Source organism: Sturnira hondurensis, unplaced genomic scaffold, assembly GCF_014824575.4.
Source record: "Sturnira hondurensis isolate 20B ecotype Veracruz unplaced genomic scaffold, ASM1482457v3 Scaffold0007222, whole genome shotgun sequence".
Lineage (NCBI taxonomy): Eukaryota > Metazoa > Chordata > Mammalia > Chiroptera > Phyllostomidae > Sturnira > Sturnira hondurensis.
Genome location: NW_028079853.1, coordinates 2135036 through 2155699, shown reverse-complemented (window position 1 = coordinate 2155699; position 20664 = coordinate 2135036). Strand labels below are relative to the sequence as shown.

The window sequence follows — 20664 nt, the reverse complement described above, 5'->3', positions numbered from 1 at the left end:
TTGTAAATGGTAAGCATTTTATAAAGATTATCTTATTTACAGTTTTATTATTCTAATTTTACCAAAGAGAAAACTAAAGGGAAGCAAAAATCACAAACCATTACGCCCAAAGTTTTAAATTTGAAATTAAGAGAATAGTTGAATAAAATCCTCTTAACCACTAGGCAATACTGCTTGTTTTTTCAGAAAACTAAAGGACTTCTTTCAATTCCTTATGTGGCCCTCAAAAAATACAATGCCAATTATAAGAGAAGTGATAGATGAATTTACAATAGCAAACAGATATTCTTAAACAGGAAAGGAGCATCAATTCCACCATTTGTCATTCAAATCCTTCCTAGAGAAAATGCATCTACTATATACCCAAGTAGGAGTTAAAACAGTGTAACACTAGACAAGTCTCTGGGGGCCAAGTGTAAAAGATCTCATGACTCTCACCCAGGACTTGATTACTATCAGTGGCTCTTAGGCTATAAACTACAGGAAAAGGACCATTGATAGTCTCAACATTTTTCTTAATCCTCTCTTTTACCTAGCAGCACAAGGGAGGCTGCTCAAACCCTTCTCTCTTAAATTATTTTCCTCAGAAGAACATGAAATATATGTCTCCTCAGCTTAATTCAGAGCAGAGCTACTTACGGAGTCTAAGGAAGCCGTCATATTCTGATCTGTGTCATCCCCTGACAATTCATGTAAAACAACATTTGCTAATCCTGACAATCGACTCAGCATTTCTGCAAGAAAAGAAAATGTAAGAATCTGTAAAATATAGAAACAGGCACTCTTTTCGTTTATCCATAACTGTACCACTTGTAAGTAAAATAAGAAAACTCTGTGGGTAGTACGTATTAGAAACAGACTGGAGCAAGACAGTATCTTTTAAAAAGGCATCTGAGTACGCCCGGTGCAGTCACACGCTCTTCAGTGGCAAGAGCAGAAATTATAATCACCATAACCAAAAATTTAATAATAAAACACAAATACATCATTGTTTAGTGGGAGATAACCTACAGATTATCTTCAATACCACTTCTTTCATCAGAACTTCATTTATAAACACAAACTTCTAACTACTCCTTCCCACCTAGACTGTTGTTCTTTCCTACTCTGTCAAATAAACCCCATGATTCAGCAATATTTTTTCTTTTGATGTGCCCCACAAACCCCATTCTTTCAGGAAGCTTTCCTGATAAATCATGTGTTTTTGCTAAAACTTAAATATAATCCTTGTTCAAAATCCAATACATTTAATTAAAAGAAGAAAAAATATATAGCATTAACTGCATATAGTAGAAAAGAGATAAGGAATCCACAACCTATGCTTCTCTTATAGGAAATTAGAAAATGAAGAGCAAATTAAATGTTAGCAGAAAAAATAAATTAAGATTAGAGCAGTAAATTAATAAAATTGAAAATAGAAAAACAGACTTCCGCCAAGATGGAGGCATAGGTGGAAACACTGTGCCTTCTCCCACAACCAAGTTTGGATACAACAAAAGTTTTGGAGAACTAAGACACACCCAAAGACCAGAAAACCGAATTATACGGAAGTCCGACAGCTACAAACCGTTCAACGAGGACGGTAAGAGAGGCAGAGCCAGCAGTGGAGCAGGGTTGGGAAGGACAGACCTAGGAGCGCGGGAAGGACAGACCTAGGAGCGCAGGCAGCCCAGACCTAGTCAGGGTGCGGGGCAGACTGACCAAGGTCGCACATTCGCGTGCAGTGAGATGGACCACGCAGGCCCCAGGGGGCGAACCCAGTGGTGGAGGGCTGACAGCGGTGGCACACTCGCATGCAGTGGAGTGGGGCGTGTGGCCCTGGTGACGGTGGTGGCTGCGGTGCTGGTGGGGGTCACGGAGGCAGGCACTGGAGGGAAGCCACTGTCCCTCTTTGACCCCGCCCCCACATACAACATCACAACCCAGTGACTGAGTTGCCCTGCTCTGGTGAAAACCGAGGGCTCCGTTCCTGCTACTTAACAGGCACAAACAGCCCAAAAGATGGTGCAAGAACTTAAAGTCCCAGAGCCAATAACTCTAAGCAACCAACAGATTGCCAGCCTCTCAGAAGCCCAATTTAAAACACTATTTGTCAGGATGCTCACAGAATTGGTAGAGTACAGTCACAAATTAGAGGAACTTAGTCACAAATTAGAGGAACATATGAAGGCTAAACTAATTGAAATGAAGGGAGAGGTCCAGGAAACCAATAGTGATGGAAAGGAAAATGGGACTCAAATCAAGGGAGTGGACCAGAAGGAAGAACGAAACATCCAACCAGAAAATAGTAAAGAAACAAGAATTCAAAAAAATGAGGAGAGGCTTAGGAACCTCCAGGACATCTTGAAACGTTCCAACATCCGGATTATAGGGGTACCAGAAGGGGGAAAGAAACAGCCACGAGTGGAAAACTTATTTGAACAAATAATAAAGGAGAACTTCCCCAGTCTGGCAAAGGAAATAGACTTCCAGGAAATCCAGGAAGCTCAGAGAGTGCCAAAGAAGTTGGACCCAAGAAGGAACACACCAAGGCACATCATAATTACATTAGCCAAGACTAAAATGAAGGAGAGAATCCTAGAAGCAGCAAGGGATAAGGGGACAGTCACCTACAAAGGAGTACCCATCAGACTGTCAGCGGATTTCTCAAAAGAGACCTTACAGGCAAGAAGGGGCTGGAAAGAAGTATTCCAAGTCATGAAATCCAAAGACCTACAGCCAAGATTGCTTTATCCAGCAAAACTTTCATTTAGAATGGAAGGACAGATAAAGTGCTTCTCAGACAAGGTCAAGTTCTAGGAGTTCATCATCAACAAGCCCTTATTATATGAAATGCTAAAGGGACTTATATAAGAAAGAGATGATGAAAAATATCAACAGTGAAAGGACAGCAAACACACAGTTATTAACAACCACACCTAAAACAAAAGCAAACCAAGAGGACAGCTAGATCAGGAGTGGAACCATAGAAATGAAGAACACATGGAGGGTTAGAAACAGGGGGGTGGGAGGGGGAGAAGGGGGGAGAAGGCACAGAAAATAGCAGAGATGGTAGGTAGAAAATAGATAGGGGGGAGGGCAAGAATAGTGGGGGAAATATAGAATCTAAAGAAGTTGAGACACGTGGTTATAAACTAAGGGGGGAGAAGGGTGGGGGAGGGAGTGTGCGGGTGGAGGGGAATGAAGGGGGGAATAGAACAACTGTAATGGTATAATCAATAAACTATATTTTTAAAAAAAGAGAAAATCAATAAAAATCAAAAGTTTTTGTTGTTTTTTTTTAAGATCAGAAAGACTGATAGAGCTCTGGACAAGCTGACCAAGAAAAGAAGACAACACAAATTATCAACATCAGATATGAAAGAGGAGACATCACTACTTATCTAACACACATTAACAAATAATAAAGGAACACTACAAATAACTCTATGCCTATAAATGCATTAATATGGATAAAGTGGGCCAATTTCTTGAAAGACACAGCTACCAAAAATCACAAGACACAGACATATATACATGCACGCACACACACACCCAACACTTCCCTCCCTCCCTCCCAATCTTCCTCCCTCCTAAAATTTCCAACAAACTGCAAAATAAACATGGATCAAAACAAACCCCCAACAGCCACATATCTATGCGGCACTGTTGCCCATGCAGGAGAAAGTAGAGGGAAGTGAAGGATGGCGTAGTGAGCCACTCCAAAATATGTTACTTTGGCATAAGTATTTTGAGCAAAAGACACTTAAAAAAAAAAAGCAGGAAAAGCAGTTACTCTGACCTCTCCTTTTTTCCCTCTAAGCAAGAGATTAAAACACCCATATAGAAGTCTGCCCTAAATCAGGAGATAAGTAACATTCTTATCTCCAGGGATGGGGAGTTGAGGCCAAAATTTGTAAAAGTAAACCTTGTAAACAAACCATTATCTTCCCAAGTCATTTCTCCATGATTAACTACCCCCTTGCCTTGTCTTAACTGTAGAATTTACTACTCTTTCTAATTCGTTATATAGGTGTTTCATTCAAGTGCTTCTTTGGGTCTTCATTACCTCAGGAGGGCTTGTGTGTTGCATAAAACTTACATTAAATAAGTGTGTATGCTTTTCTCTTGTTAATCTGTTTTACTTCAATTTCTCAGGCCCAGCCAAGAAATCTAACAGTGTTACCATTGGTATTCAGCTAGAAAAGGGGAGCAAAAGGGAACTAGACACTGAGCTTAATAAACTGGGAAGCAGGAGCCTGCTTGCTTCGCCAGGAAGCTACAGCTTCACACCCCAGAGGAGCAACACTCCTCCCTTCCCCCACTCCCGGATAAGAGACCATTGGAGGGTACAGGGCCAGGTGCTTGATCATAGAGATCTGTCAGTCTAACTAGGGGGATGGACCTATGCAAAGCCTGTGAAAGTTTGGGAAGTTGACTGGTTCTTTTGGAAAAGTACCTGGTCCATACCAAACCTAAGCTCCTGGTTATAACCCCACAGAAACAAAGAGGCCCTCTCTCCTGTCCATCAGGTAATGCATTCTCCCTGTGCAATCCCATGTTCTCTCTCCACTGCCACCTGGCTATAGCAGTCAATCGGCCAGCAGCCCCATGGACCCTACCATCAGAGCAGCCAGAATAGAAACCAGCCCAGTTGCCTGGATGGGGGCTGAGATCACTTAGCTGCCCGCCTGTGGGCTTCAAAGAACTACACCTTAATGTGAAACAAAAACTCTGGACACTGGCTTTTGTGTTGGGCTTCCTGAAGACACGGTTGTACTTTTTCCATGGTGGGACAGAGGGAGGTGGGACAGTGGAAACCCAGGAAGAAGCTTCTATTTCCACATAAATAAACCATGCCACACCAGTCTCCCATGCACGCACGGGTCCTTGGAATGCTTTCCTTGTGATCCTGTGGAAAAGTCTAATTTCCACCTGCAACGAGAGGACAGAGGTAAAATCTTGATAGACCATATGCTAAGGGAACCACAAAGGACCCAGGGAGTATTTGCTGGAACACTGCCAAGCCCGTTAAAGAACAGCAGCTGAAAGAACCTGGTATACCCCCACCACAGCAGGTAAGGGCCAAGAACCTACAGAATCTGAAATGGCTACTACAGTAGCCAGGGCTCCTTCCCAGAACAGGGCCTCCACTGAGGAGAATCTACTGAGAACAGACTCAAAATTCATCAAGACAGAATCAACAAAGACCTAAGAAAGATCCAGATAGAGTGCAGATGGTAAAAAAAAAAAAAGAAGCAGCCCTGGCTGGTGTAGCTCAGTGGATTGAGCGCGGACCTGCGAACCAGAGGATTGCGGTTCGATTCCCAGTCAGGGCACGTGCCTGGGTTGCAGGCCAACTACCAGCAGAGGACGCACGAAAGGCAGCCATACATTGATGTTTCTCTCCCTCTCTCCTTCCCCTCTAAAGATAAATACATTAATAAAATCTTTTTAAAAATTTGCCAGTTTAATAGGTAAAAATAGCATGTCATTGCTTCAATTATAACTTCTTAAAAAAAAAAAAGTCAGGAAATCCCAGAAATCCAGCTACCACATATTTGAACACAGGAAAACAACACAGAAAAGCAACTCAAGTCCAAAAATGTTAAACAAACATAAACACGAGCAAATGCAAAGTAACACAGTATTTTCATAGAAAATTATTCTAAGAAAAAAAAATTCATTCAAGAAATAAGAGAGTTTCAAAAACCCTTGCTCAAAAACAATTCAAAACTACTAAACAACCCTATGACCTACAAAATCTCCTAAAATAACAGAAAGGCATTAAAGTGATATAAGATAAAAAATATAAGAAATTGATACAATGGAATATTACTCAGCCATAAAGATGAACAAATTTCACCATTTGTGACAGCATGGATGGACCTAGAAAACATTATGCTAAGTGAAGTCAGTCAGTGAAAAACAAATACCACATGATTTCCCTTATATGTGAAATCTAAAGAAAAAAAGAAATGAACAAACAAAATTGGAATAGACTTCTAGATACAGAAAACACACTGATGGTTGCCAGAGAGGGAGGGTCTGGGGGACTCGGTGAAAACGTGAAAGGCTTAGGAAGTACACGGTGGTAGTTACAAAACAGTCACAGGGATGTAAAGTACCACATAGGTAATACAGTCAATAATCCTGTAATAACTATGGATGCTGCAAGGTTGGTACTGGCAATTCCTAAGGGAACATTTTGTACAGTGTTCCACTAACCACTATGCTGTACACCTGACAATTATATAAAATAATATTGAATGTCAAGTCTGATAGAAACATAAAATTTTAAAAGATAAAAAACAAAAACTATTTTTATAAAAAATTGTTTTGAAAAACCCTGGAAGATGGCAAGAAAACAAGAAAGGAGCAAAGGAACTACAATACTATAAGAAAACTATTAACAAAATTCCCACAGTAAGTCTTTAACCTTTCAATAATTGGATTAAATTCTCCAGCCAAAAGACACAGTGGCTGAATGCATTAAAAACCCAAGAGCCAACCACGTTGCCTACAAGTCTCACTTAGCTCTAAAGATATACATAGGCTAAAAGCGAAAGACGTGAAAAGAAATTTCATGCAAATGGTAACCAAAAGAAAGCAGGGGTACCTCTATTTAGACAAACAGACTAGACTTCAAGTCGAAACTGTCACAAGAGACAGAAAAGGTCATTACATAATAAATAATAAAAAGGTCAACTCATCAAGAGGATATAAGCTTATAAATATATATGTACACAACATCAAAGTACCTAATTATATTAAGCAAATTTTAGCCAAACTGGAGAGAGAAATAAACAGCAATGTAATAATAGTAAGGGACTTCATTATCCCCCCGTCAGCAATGGATAAATCATCCATCCAAAAAAAGCATTAAGAAAACATTGGACTTGAACTATGCATTAGACAAAATTGACCTAATAGGCATTCTTTTCAACTGCACATGGAACATTCTCCAAGACAGATAATATGTTTGGCCATAGAACAAGCCAACAAATTAACAGTGGTATCGGCAAGGGGAAGAAGCGGTGGCATCGACCATGGTGATGGGGACCCACTGGCAACTTGGCTATGGAGAAAGGGGCCAATTCAGTAATTTTTCCTTGTAAATATACCTCTTCCGAATGTGAAATAACTCTACCAACAGAAAATACAGACCACAAATAACTGAGTTTCGGCCTTACTCCTGCCTGTGCCCCAGAGCTTCCTGTAAGTAGCAAAGATCTTTGGATGCTGAATTGCTTCATCTGATGCCACAAGTCCATTACAACCCTGTGGTGAGAGGATACAGTTTTCCTGGCTACAGACATCAATTTCCCCCTGTTGTGAACTGGGTGATGATGCAGAGTCCTGTGTCTCAGCTTTCATTTCAAGTTAACCTCGGAGAAACAGAAGTATGATAGGCACCAGCAGTTCTTTGCAACTGTACACATGATACAACATGCAAGCAAGTTGAACATTTTCTGTATGGACTTGAGCTAAACGGTAGCGATTTAGGCAGGACTGACTTTGAAAGCCACTGTGCAGTTAATGCACGAGGGAACTGCAACAGCCATTATGAACAGTGACTGTCTTGTTCTTGATGCCAGCACTGCACAGCTTTTCCCAGAAAATGGCAATTCAGGCATCAATGTTAAACAGAATAATCCAGAGCAAAGTGGAAAAAATTGAAATTTTTTAAAAATCATTTTGGAAATGAAGACGAAACTAAAAGGAACAGTAAAATGAATAATTTTAACAAATCATGTTTTAAAAAGAAAGCTGAAATAAAAGATAATTTTAAAAATCAGAAAATAGACCACACCTAAAACAAAAGCAAACTAAGAGGACAGCTAGATTGGGAGCGGAACCATAGAAATGGAGATCACATGGAGAGTTAGCAACAGGGGAGTTGGAGGAGGAGAAAAGGGGAATAGGTACAGAGAATAAGTAGCATAGACGGTAGGTAGAAAATAGACAGGGGGAAGGCAGGAATAGTATGGGAAATACAGAATGTAAAGAACTTGTGACACATGGACATGAACGAAAGGGGGGATGGTGGGAGAGGGGTGTGCAGGGTGGAGGGGAGTGAAGGGGGGAATGGGACAACTGTAATGCCATAATCAATAAAATATATTAAAAAAAGAATAGAAAAAAATCAGAAAATAACTATAAATATACTACATTATAACCCAGTAATTTTATATCTAAGCATTTATTTCAAAGAAGTAAAAACTTAAATTCAAGCAAAAACATGTGTGTGAACATTCGTAGGAGCTTCAGTGAAGGAATAAGCAAGGAGGTCCTTTAACAAGTGGTTAAACAGACCATGGTACATCACTACCCTGGGATCCTATGCAGAAATTCAATGAAATAAACTACTGATCCACCCAACCATTGGATCTCTAGGAATTTAGGAATGAAAAACGGATAATTCCAAAAGGTTATACACTATATAATTCTCTAGTTATATTTTTGAAATGACAAAATTTTAGAAATGGAAGACAGATTAGTGTCTGCCAGTACTTATGGGGGGGCTGGAGGCAGGAAGGTAGGAGATAGTTTCAGTTTTAAAAAGGCAACACAAGGGATTCTTGTGGTCTTGGAACCTTGCAGTATTTTAACTGGATATGGAACCTACACAGCTGATAAAACTGCAGAGCATACAAATAAAACTAGGGGATGTATCAATGTCATTTATCCTGGTTGTAGAATTACACAATAGGTCTGCAAAATGTTACCACTGTGGGAAACTGCACAGAGTACAGGGATCTCTTAGTATTACTTATTGCATGTGATTCTATAATTATCCCAACTAAAAAAGAAATGGACTTACATATTTTTTGAAATATAAGATGCACATCTACACCCCCCCCCCAAATTTGGGAGAAATAATAGTTGTTAATGCTGCTGTCGAGTTCTGTTTACATTTACATTGGTGAAATATAATGTTATTTTATGTTATTAAATATTTTACCACACTTTTTGCTTCAAACTTTTTCCCCTATCTTCTTCCTCTAAAACCTAGGCATGTCTTATGGTCTGAAAAATGCAATGGGATTTCCTATATGTTCTGGACACTAATGGAGAAACTGGTGAAATTAAAACAAAGTATGGAATTCAGTTAATAGTAATGAATCAATGTCATTTTCTTAAGTTTTGGCAAATTTACTTCGCTAACGGGACACGTTAAGATACTAGGGAATAGTGGGTGAGAGATCAACTGAATGCAACTGTCTTTGCAAATTTTCTATAGAAAATCTAAGTTATTCCTAATGATTTATTTTAAACATTTTTAAAGAAATAGCAATAATTAAAAAGGAACGAAGAGAAAATCATAAATACTGCAGATTAAGTAATGCAGGTAACAGAATTTCCTAGAGAAAACCAAAGGTACAGAACAAACACAAAAAAAACAAAGCCAATAACAGTTATTTGAAATTTAAAAAGACTTGAAACTACATATTAAAAGAGCCTACAATGTACCTGAGAATATCAACCCAAAATGCCCCAAAAGACATTTATTAGAGTAAAATCAACAGACTTAAAAAATAATCCTTTGAGATTTAAGCCAAAAGATCATTTCACTTTTTGAAGATAAAGAAAATAAAGACTAACATAAGACTTCCCAACAACAATGTGCTTGCCAGAAAAAAACTAGAGGTACAGCCCTGGTGTGGCTCAGTGGACTGAGTGCCCACCTGGAAACCAAAAGGCGGCCAGTTCAATCCCCAGCCAGGTCACATGCCTGGGCTGCAGGCCAGGTCCCCAGTTGGGGGCATGGTAGATGCAACCTGTCAATGTATATCTCACACATTGATGTTTCTCTCCTCTCTTTCTCCCTTCCTCTCTCTCTAAAAATAAAAAGATAAAATCTAAAAAAAAAAAAAAATTCGGAGTTACAATTTGAGTTATTCAAGGACAGAACATGCATGCCAAGGATTTTATTTTTAGCAAAAATGACCTTCAGCTATAGACAGCAGAGACAGAATGTTACAAGTATGTACAAAATTCAAGAAAATTTTCCCATTAGACTTTCCTAAGGCATCTACTCAGAGAAAGCTTGAGACAATCAAAATGACCAAAACATCATTATAGGGATTGGTTGTACCGGCATAAAAACAGATAGAGATCAGAATAGAGAGCCCAGAAATAAAACCTCACCTCTAAGGTCAATTAATATTTGACAAAAGAGGTAAGAACATACAATGGGGTAAAAACAGTTTGTTTAATGAATGGTACTGGGAAAACTGGAAAGATACATGCAAAAAAATGAAACTAGACCACCTTCTCACACCATACACAAGACAAATTCAGAATGGATTAAAGACTTAAATATTAGGCCCCAAACCATAAAAACCCTGGATGAAAACACAGGCAGTAAAATTTCAGACACTGCTCACAGCAATGTTTTTTTCCTGATATATCTCCTTGAGCAAGGTAGGAAAAAGAAAAAATAAACAAATAAACAAAAATAAACAAAAGAAAAAATAAATCAAACTGAGAAGTTTTTGGACATCAAAGGAAGCCATCAACAAAATGAAGAGAAAACTTACTGCCTGAGAGAACATATTCCCTAATGATACATCTGATAAGGGGTTAATATCCAAAATTTATTAAAAAACTTGTAAAACTCCACACCAAAACCAAAAACATCCCAATTTAAAGACAACCCAATTCAGACACTTCTCTGAAGAGGACCTGTTACAGATGGCCAACACAGATGAAAAGATGCTCAACACCACTAATCATCATAGAAATGCAAATTAAAATCACAGTGAGGTATCACCCCACACCTGTCAGAATGGCTATCATCAATAAATCAATAAACAAGCGCTGGTCAGGATGTGAAGAAAAGGGAACTCTCATGTGCTGTTGGTGGGAAGGCAGACTGGTGCAGCCACTATGAAATGTAGTATGGAGACACCTCAAAAAATTAAACATGGCCCTGGCTGGTGTGGCTCAGTGGATTGAGCGCGGGCCTGCGAACCACACGATCGCGGTTCGATTCCCAGTCAGGGCACATGCCTGGGTTGCAGGCCAGTTCCCAGCAGGGGACTCCCAAGAGGCAACCATACATTGGTATTTCTCTCCTTCTCTCCTTCCCTTCCCCTCTATAGATTAATAAATAAAATATTGAAAAAAAAAATTAAACATGGAGCTGCCTTATAACCCAGTGATTCTACTCTTGGGAACTTATTCAAAGAAACCCAGAAGCACTAACTTGAAAAAATATAGGTACACCTATGTTCATTGTAGCACTATTTATAATAGCCAAGATTTGGAAGCAGCTCAAATGCCTATCAGCAAATGAAAAAAATAAATAAAATTAAAAAGCTGTGGTACATTCACACAGTGGAATACTACACTGCCATAAAAAGAAGGAAATCTTACCCTTTGGGAGAGCATGGATGGACCTGGAGAGTATTATACTAAATGAAATAAAGCCAGTCAGAGAAAGACAAATACCATATGATTTCACTTATATGTGGAATCTAATAAACAAGATAAACTAACAAAACAAAAACAGACTCAGAGACAGTGATCAGACAGCTGCCATAGGGCAGGGGGGTTAGGTTAGGGGCTAAGTAGAATAGGTGAAGGGATTAAGCCAAAAAGAAAGGTAGAAAAAGAAACAAAACTCAAAGACAAAAGAGTATGGTGATTACCAGAGAAGACACCTTCTCTTCCATCTCCTCTGGCAGGAGACAGAAGGTATATGGAGGATAAATAGTGAAAGAAAGGAGACTTGACTTGGGCTGGTGAACACGCAATACAATATACAGATGATGTCTCGTAAAATTGTACACTTGACATCTATATAACCTTATTAACAGATATCACTCTGAGAAATTCAATAAAAATTTTTAAGGTTTTTTTTTCATTGATTTAAGAAAGAGAAGGGGGGAAAAGGGAACGAAACACAGATGTGAGAGCAAAACATAGGTCAGTTGCCAGCTGCACATGCCTAACCAGGGACCGAACCAGCCACCCAGGCATGTGTCCTAACCAGGAATCCAGCCCATGACCTTTTGGTTTGCAGAATGACACCCTACTAAGCCACATTGCCCAGAACAATAAAACAATTTTTTAAGGACTGATTGTAAGCATTCATTATATATTTACTTGTAGGACTAAGACTGGGATGGAGAGAGCATAGTATTTAATGATTACATGCTCTGACAATATATAGAGCTATCATGAGAAAATGTTTGAGGAGGATGTAAATAGCACATGCAAAGAAATCCTTTAAAATTGTTTTTTTGTTGTTGTTTTTTAATTTATTTTATCTTTAGAAGGGAAAGGAAGGAGATAGAGAGAGAAATATCAATGTATGGTTGCCTTGCGTCCGTCCCCTGCTAGGAAGTGGCCTGCAACCCAGGCATGTGCCCTGACTGGGAATCAAACCGCGACACTCTGGTTCATAGGCCCAGGCTCAATCCACTGAGCTACACCAGCCAGGGCTAAAATTGTTTTTGGCAACCAAAAATTGGTGATAGTTCTATCAGTATTATTATTTCTAGACTATTATATACGTTATGTGGAATTATAGTAAATGAATAATTATGGATACAGTAATTCTATCATATCTTCAGCATATAAAAAGAAGTAACAGCTGTAACACAGAAGAAAGTAAGAACCGTGAAATAAAAACCGATCTTGAATTTGAACTGAAAATATCAGCATGAACCTACAAGGTACATTGCCTTAATAGATACATTTTCCTAGCTCTGTCCTCTGAAAAGGCTTAAAAATAATGACAAACTGAGAAGCAGTGAGCATCTTTTATGCATAGACTGGGGCCTTAAAATAGCATTTCCCATTAAAAAGATATTTTTAAGCAGGACGGCTTCTTGGAGAAATGACTGATTCCAGTTTGGTAGAAAATGCACAAAATGAGTCTGAAACATCTTGTCATACGACATAGCGAGGAAGTTATCAAAGACTTCTACAGTCATGTCAAAATGGCTAAGGAGCCGAACTGAAGTTCTCAGAGGCCAAAAGAACAATGTGAGTTTCTGATAAGAGTATGAATTGCAATGCATTAAACACACCAAAAATGTTTAAAGCCATAAGTTTATAATAATAATAAACTGGTCATCATCTGAACTGATTATGTTTAAATGAGGTAAGTACAAGAATTTACCCTGCCTTCCCTATTTGAACTTTATCACTCGGCAAGCAAATAGTACATGAGGTGATACATTGCCCTATAAAATTATTCCAGCTAATGAATGAAATCAAATGGTTGCATTAGAATTTCAGCCTCATATTTACAACTCCTAATAAATTCATGCATTTAGAAAGCACGTCTGCAGCTAGTAACAAAGAAAGAGCAAAAACCAGACATTATGACCTTCCCAATGAAAGAATATACCACCACCCACAGTCATGCCAAAGGAACTGAATCTCAGTCTGGTGAAGCCACTGGATGGGCAGCCCATCTGCAGGAAATGCAGAGGACAGAGGAACAGCTGAACTGAACCCACAAAAAGGAAACGCCCAGAGTGAAGGAAACTCCACAGGTTAAAAGGCCTCAGTTCTTCAACAGAAACTGCAAGAAAAAGACAAGAGGCACACCAAGTTAAAAAGGTGGAGGGAACCCTGGCTAGTGTAGCTCAGTACACTGAGCATGGGCCTGCGAATAAAAAGGTAACGGTTCGATTCCCAGTCAGGGCACATGCCTGGGTTGCAGGCCAGTTCCCAGTAGGGGATGCATGAGAGACAACCATCCATTGATATTCCTCTCCCTCTCTCCTTCCCTTCCCCTCTTCAGATAAATAAATAAAATCTTTAAAAAAAAGGTGGAGGGGAAGTTCACATTTGGCTGATCAAACCATGGAGAAACCACAGGAAATGCTACTTGGGAATAAAAGGGAGGGCTTTTATTGGGATGGGGTGCATGGAGGGATGACGAGATAGATGTTTTCTTATAATAATTAAACTATATGTTTGGGGGGATTTTTTTTAGTACTTGAGTTTTATTTTACAATTAAAAGGGTTTGGTTTTTTTTTTTGTTTTTTGTTGTTGTTTTTACAAATCAATTAACAGCCAGGGTTGTCCATAACAGTTTCTCAACTTAACCTCTGGTTCTGTCTCACGTGCTGACCTGTATTTACCTCACTCACTGGCCATTTCCCATCACTTTCAGTTCAGATTCCCCAAACACCACCCAACCCACCTCTACTATAGCCCTGCTGTTGGTACCTGCAAGTTCTGCTCTAAGCAGCTTGGATCCTTCTGCTACAGCTACTCCCTTTAGGACCAAACAGAATAACACTGAGATGTCAAAACACAATGACAATGTTTCTCAACCATTTTAAAACCATACACCTTTTGGAGAAATGTAAGATTGTCATGTATGCACAAACATGTGCACACACATACATATCCAGAATGGTATGCCCTAGATCAGGTAGTTTGCATATCACCATCAGCCAAGAAGATTGTGATGGATTTATCATTTCTATTGTAAAAATGTGTTTTTTCATATTCCAAATGTAAAATTAAAATCCTGAATTTTTTTCAAACTGAAACTGCCCCCTCTCCATCCACCATTACCACATATCAAATTCTGATTCGTTTCTCTAAAAGAGTGTGTCTTCTTCACCAGAGTCCACTGAAAATTATTGCATATGAAGGATACACACAGATGAACATAGAATGGTATCGACAGTAACAATTACTGAGCAATACGTACCATATACTTTACATTTTTCTATGTAATCCTTACAAAATTTGCAAAGCAGATATTATTATTATCCCCCATTTTATAGACAAGGAAAACTGACAGAGAAGTTAAGATATTTCAATGTCTCTCAGATAAATAAGCATTATTGAATAAGATAAAATGCTCTTTGAATGAAAAACAGGTTACTTTTCGCACGTAAGTGGTTAAAAATATGTATATTTGAAGAAAGACAACATCGTTATCATGCCTGTATCATTACAGGCCAGAGTAAAAGGAATTTGCTTTTAGAGTGATTCAATAACATCAGAGGGCCATGAGAAAGAAGATGGCACAGTGGAAAAAGCACCAAATTGAGAGTCAGGAACTGAGCTTTTGGTCCCGGCTCCGACACAAAGGGGTTAGATTGTAGTAAGTCACTTAAAATGAAGGCTGACAAGGAACATTCTAATGCCCAGTATTATGACTATGATTCAAGAGTAATTTCTCTAGTTGTTTCTTTTAAAAGAATAATATGGAAATAGAAGTGAAGAGTATCTCAGATCCAGTTAAGTGGCTTTACATAGCTCAAAGGTTGGGAATTCGAGGGCAAGAGCACCACTAAGCAGCATGTTTAAACTAAATGAAGACAGATGGACCCCCACCTCCATTAGCTCACTGCAGGACAGAAATGGGCAAATGAATACATAAAAATTAGTGAAGGGGAAAATATTTATGTTCACAGTAAATCCATGTGTGGAGTATGTGTGACTGTTGGACAAACGATGCTTTTCCCACTGTTTTATAAAGCACCAGAATGAGTAGCAACTTGGGAAAAGAAAAAATAAAAATAAAGAACGATATGCCAAGGCCAAGGTTCCATAAAAAACTAAGGCAAATAAAACAATACCTTGAAGGCAAGGCTGGCCACACCTTCCAAAAACCCTGCACAGGATCTTGACACTTGTATGTTGAGGTGGCACTTAAAATTCAGTGAGTGAGTCTTACTTTGTCAAAGTCTTCACTACTATAAATAACTATTTTAATTTTATTTTTTAAAGATTTTATTTATTTATTTTTAGAGAGAGGGGGAGGGAGAAAGAGAGAGAGAAACAGCAATGTGTGGTTGCCTCTCATGTGGCCCCCACTGGGGACCTGGCCCGCAACCCAGGCATGTGCCCTGACTGGGAATCGAACGCGCAACACTTTGGTTTGCAGCCCACACTCAATCCACAGAGCTATACCAGCCAGGGCTAAATAACTATTTTTTAAATAACTACTTGGTATAGAGCACAATGCCAGGAGTCACAAAAATATAAAAAGAAATATAAAGCATGTCCCTAAGCACAGAGGACTTAGTACAAAATGCATGGGGAAATCAAGAAAATAACTGAAAATAGCACATGCCTGTGTGTACATCCATTTGCTTAGGAATTTAAATCCTATTTTCCCACAGAAACACAGAAAATGGTGAGACTTCCAGGTCCCTCTTCAAACTTATTTAATGGTTATTTGGTTGAGCCTCAGTTTTCCTTAATTCTCAAAGTGATTCTCAACCAGTTTGCTATAAAGCTGGAAAAATCATATGCAAATTATAACTTTATAATTAGAAAATAAAAACCTATTTTTCATGACACAAAAACCTATTTTTGTTAAATAAATTTAGAGTACATGGTAGCTATAATTATATACACAGTACTATGTATAAGTACTGCTCCAATTGCTTTATGTATAACTTATTTGTCATCATCATTTTACTCATTTTATTATTAAAAACAACCCCAAGGAGGAGGTACTATCAACATACCAAGTATAAAGATGAGTAAGCCCTGGCTAGTGTAGCTTAGTGGATTGAGTGTGGGCCTGCAAACCACCCGACCAAGGTTCGATTCCCAGTCAGGGCACACGCCTGGGTTGCAGGCCAGTTCCCAGGAGGGGACTCACGAGAGGCCAACCATACATTGATATTTCTCTCCTTCTCTTCCCCTCTAAAGATAAATAAATAAAATCTTTTTTAAAAAAAGATGAGTAAACTAAGACATGGCAAGGTCAAATAATTTGCCCAGTCATAGAACTCAACAAAGCTTCTTGGCTGGTGGACATACATAAAAGATACTCTTCCCAACATTTGTCATGGCCAATGAAAACAGGGTCGGGGTCATGAGGACACTTACAGTTCCATAAGCACTTTTTTTGAAGGCTACATCAACTAAAATGAAAGGATTCAGATTAGTACAGCTCCAAAGAATTACATATTGCTTATATCATAGACAGGTTCACACAATAACTAGGATATATGAAGTATGTCTCGAAGGTATCCAGCCATGCAATATGAAAAACAGAGACATCTTTATTGAAGATAGAAGATACAAGAAGATACAACATTGTACATAGGACAATGGTGCCTCGGTCCCCTTCAAAGTAGGCACTTGGGACCTCTCAACAGTTGTCCCAGTCAGCATCAGCTGCCCTGTTGTATTTTCCTGCATCTCATCAATGGTCTGAAATCTCTTCCCTTTCAAAGGTGATTTTAGTTTTTGGAAAAGTTAGAGTCACAGAGCACCAAATCTGTTGGTGTTTCACCAAAATCTCTGCACAAGATGTGATGCATGAGCAAGTGTGTTGTTATGATAAAGCTGCCAATCACCAGCTGCCCACAGCTGCAGCCTTCTGAATCCTCCAAATAGTTTCCGCAGAGGAATATTCAAGCTTAATGCAAAAGGTGATGCAGATCTGTTGCTCTCACTCAGTCATTTTGAATGCAATGGCCACACTGTACACATGCTCACTCAATGGTGTATACCACTCCCACTGACTACTAGTACAGTGAAGCTGCCATTGTTCACACACGCACATTTCAGTTCTCTCTCCTTGGCTGCCAGGTTACATCAGTGTGGCGCAAACTGTTCTTGTTATCTTAACAATGGCCGGACTTTTTATGGACAGACCTCGTTATGTGCATGGATATTCACTGGAGCAGGGTTTGTGAAGGCCAATAACTGGAAACAATCTAAATGTCCACTAATAGAGGGCAGGTTAAATACATTTTGATATTTCTACAAGGGAATGCTATCTAGCCTTCTTAAAAAATGATGTAGTCTTGCCTGGCTGGTATGGCTCAGTGGATTGAGCACGGGCCTGGGAACCAGATAATCGCAGTTTGATTCCCAGTCAGGGCACATGCCTGGGTTGCGGGCCAGTTCCCAGCAGGGGACCCATGAGAGGCAACCATACATTGACATTTCTCCCTCTCTCTCCTTCCCTTCCCCTCTAAAGATAAATAAAATCTTTTAAAAAAAATGATGTAGTCTTATACTTAATGGATATGAAAGAATACCTAACATATAGTATTGAGTGGCACAGAGAGGTGTAAAATAGCATGTGTTTTATGATTCCACTTTTGAAGATAAAAAAGAGGGGGAAATATATATATGTGCATGTGCTTGAATATGATCAGACTGTTTCTTGGGGAAAAAATTATGTAGTGTTTACTTCTGGAAGGTAGGAAATGGGGAAAGGAGTAAAGAGACTTTTGTTTTTATATTATACTCTTTTGTATTAAATTTCACTTTACCAAAAGCATACACTGCTGAATTTAAAATGGCTTACTAAAAATAGAGTACTAAAAAGCCTAAACTCCACTTACATAGCAGCTCCTAACAATAAAGTGGTATGTAATAATCAGTGGTGAGACAGCTCCCAAATAGTTTATTCCTACTAGGAGTTAAGCTAAGAAGTGTATGAATGGTTTATTTTTAATAAACAAGAGTAAAACCTACATCCTTCTAATTAATCCATTAAATGCAAAGGAGAAGAGGGGCATTTAAGAATCAAGCAGAAGGAAAAAATAATTGTCTCCAACAGATGAATATTTTTAGGAGAATCTGCATTCCAAAACAATGGAGGGCCTCAAAAATATTTTAAAAAAGAAACCCCCTCAGTCTGGAAGTCCTTAAAGATGCAGACAGCTTTCTTAAATGTAAGGAAACACCTTTATATGGCCTCCAAATTAGTTTGGGAGCATCCAAGGGAGTGTGTAAGAGTTGTTTTGCATCCTTTAAAAAGTATGCTTTTGCATATTTTATATTTACAGTACCATTTACCCATTACCTATAATGAAAGACACAGTATTTTGAGAATACTTATTTTAAATGTTTTACTGATAAAAGTTGCAATAAAAAATGTTTGGAAACTATTGACGTAGACAAACAAATTTAATGCAGCAAACAGAAAAGCATTTAATGGTCATTCATTCCATAGTCCAGGGATGAAAAGTCAAAGCTGTGAAACAGTGTACAATGCCTGTAGTTTTTTAGTTCTCTTCAATTTTCTCCTATATCTATTCCATGACTAAACCCTGCCATTTTCCAAAAGAGCACTTCCTGGTTTTTGACCATTCACAATCATCAAACCATTCAAATTTAATTTACTTCATGCTCTGGGAAAGGCCTTCAGCTTCTCTGTACAGAGTTCTCCACTGTCATCTTGCAGACTGTAAGACTCTTGAAAAGCTCTGAGAGTGTTCAACCATTTTCAAAAGTGAAAATATTTATCTAGTAATGTTAGATACCTGTTCCACCCTTAAACTGTCCACCCCACACAGACCAATTGAGCTCTTTAAATAAATCAGATATTCCTCACTTGTCAAGGGGCTCATCCCCCTCTCCCCACCCCCTTCACACTACCACCACTCACGTTATGCAGAGTAAACATCCTCCACACCACCAAATCAAGTTTTTTTGTCTGCAGTACCTCCAGTACTCTCCAGCCTTCCACTTTAACAGCCGGCTCACCTCTGATTCCTGGGGTTTTAGGTTTGGTGGAACTGCAATAATCATCCCTCTCTCCGAATCTCTCCAGCAACTCCTAGTCAGAATTATCTCACAGGCCCTCGTTTACCTTGATCTCTCCAACGTTTCCGTGATCTCCGCTCTCAAGAACTCTGACTTGTTTGGGTCCTGCCTCCCTTTCGAGAAACTGTTTGTTTAGTGTTAGGGCTTGAGCCCAGAGCCAGAAGGTTCTTTCTGACGTCAGCCGCTGCATACCTAGGCCGGCCTGCATACCTAGCCGGCTTCAACAAGCCGTTCAGGGAGCAAGGCCACGCAGACAAGACTGCAAGGGTTTTTTCCACTCGCTCCCGACAGAAAAAGGTCCTGGAGGAGAAGGGGAACCACACACACGCCGAGGACGTGCAGGGCAACCCTGAAGCCCTTGGGCCAGGCCAGCAGGCGTGTAGGCGACTAGAACTAGGCCTGATAGGTGAAGGGAGGCGAGTGAAGGGCCAGATCTTGGACTGAGTCAAAGAGGCCGGGAGGGAGGGGACCCGAGTGTGGCTGCTTCGGCAGCTCCATGGGGCCTGTATCTGGGCTTACCGTTAAAAGACAATGGAGGGGAGGAGTTGGGGAGCGTCCCCCACTCACCTGAAAGAGACTGACGCCAGTGGCTCCAGCTGCCCCCCTCCCAAATTTAAGCCACGTCAGCCTGGGAATCACGGACACAACGCCTACCACCGCTGCGCCCCGCAGAAGGACTCAACCACTCGCTGAGGGAAGGAAGACGGGATTAGCACACGGGCCAATCAGGACTATCGGCAAAGCGTTGCCAGGGAGACCAGGCACGCCTTGTTTGTAACTAACTCATCAACAAAGCCCCAAACCAATCGACCTCAGCAAATGCTCTGCTTCCTCAGAGAAACAGCCAATGGGCTTCAAAGAATGGTGGAGGGGGCAGAGTCCGTAGTGTTCCGGAAGAGAATCTGGGACCAAGCCGGAAATGCTGGGGTGGGGCGGGGAGTAGCGTTTTGGTAAAGGTCAGGTGTTTCCAGGGTCAGGTGGGTCGGCCGAATTCCTCGAATTCCCACGACTAATCCAACCTACCGCTTGGGGTTTTTGCGGAAACCCCATACTGCGGGCACCTGTTGCCATTGTTCTTGTTGAAAAAAGCTGTGAGAAGAGTGGGGTTGTGGATTATGCTCTTAGAGTCATAAAATACTAAAACTGGAAAGTGAGTCGTCTAATACTACCTTTTC

The 20664-nt window shown here is 39.8% G+C and overlaps 1 protein-coding gene and 1 pseudogene across 5 annotated transcripts in view; one reads left to right on the top strand and one right to left on the bottom strand.

The window, feature by feature from the left end:
* Positions 1-20191, bottom strand: part of GOLGB1 (golgin B1) — a 94090-nt gene extending 73899 nt beyond the window's left edge. For all 5 annotated transcript variants that reach the window (XM_037051522.1, XM_037051526.1, XM_037051523.1 and 2 more), the window contains exons 1-2: positions 20057-20191; positions 640-734 (exon numbers count right to left, since the gene is read on the bottom strand). In XM_037051522.1, coding sequence (XP_036907417.1) covers positions 640-732 — 93 coding nt within the window. In that variant the 5' untranslated portion in view covers positions 733-734; positions 20057-20191. The remainder of the gene's footprint in view (positions 1-639; positions 735-20056) is intronic.
* Positions 7039-7659, top strand: LOC118990771 (E3 ubiquitin-protein ligase SIAH1-like; annotated as a pseudogene).
* Positions 20192-20664: the final 473 nt, after the last annotated feature.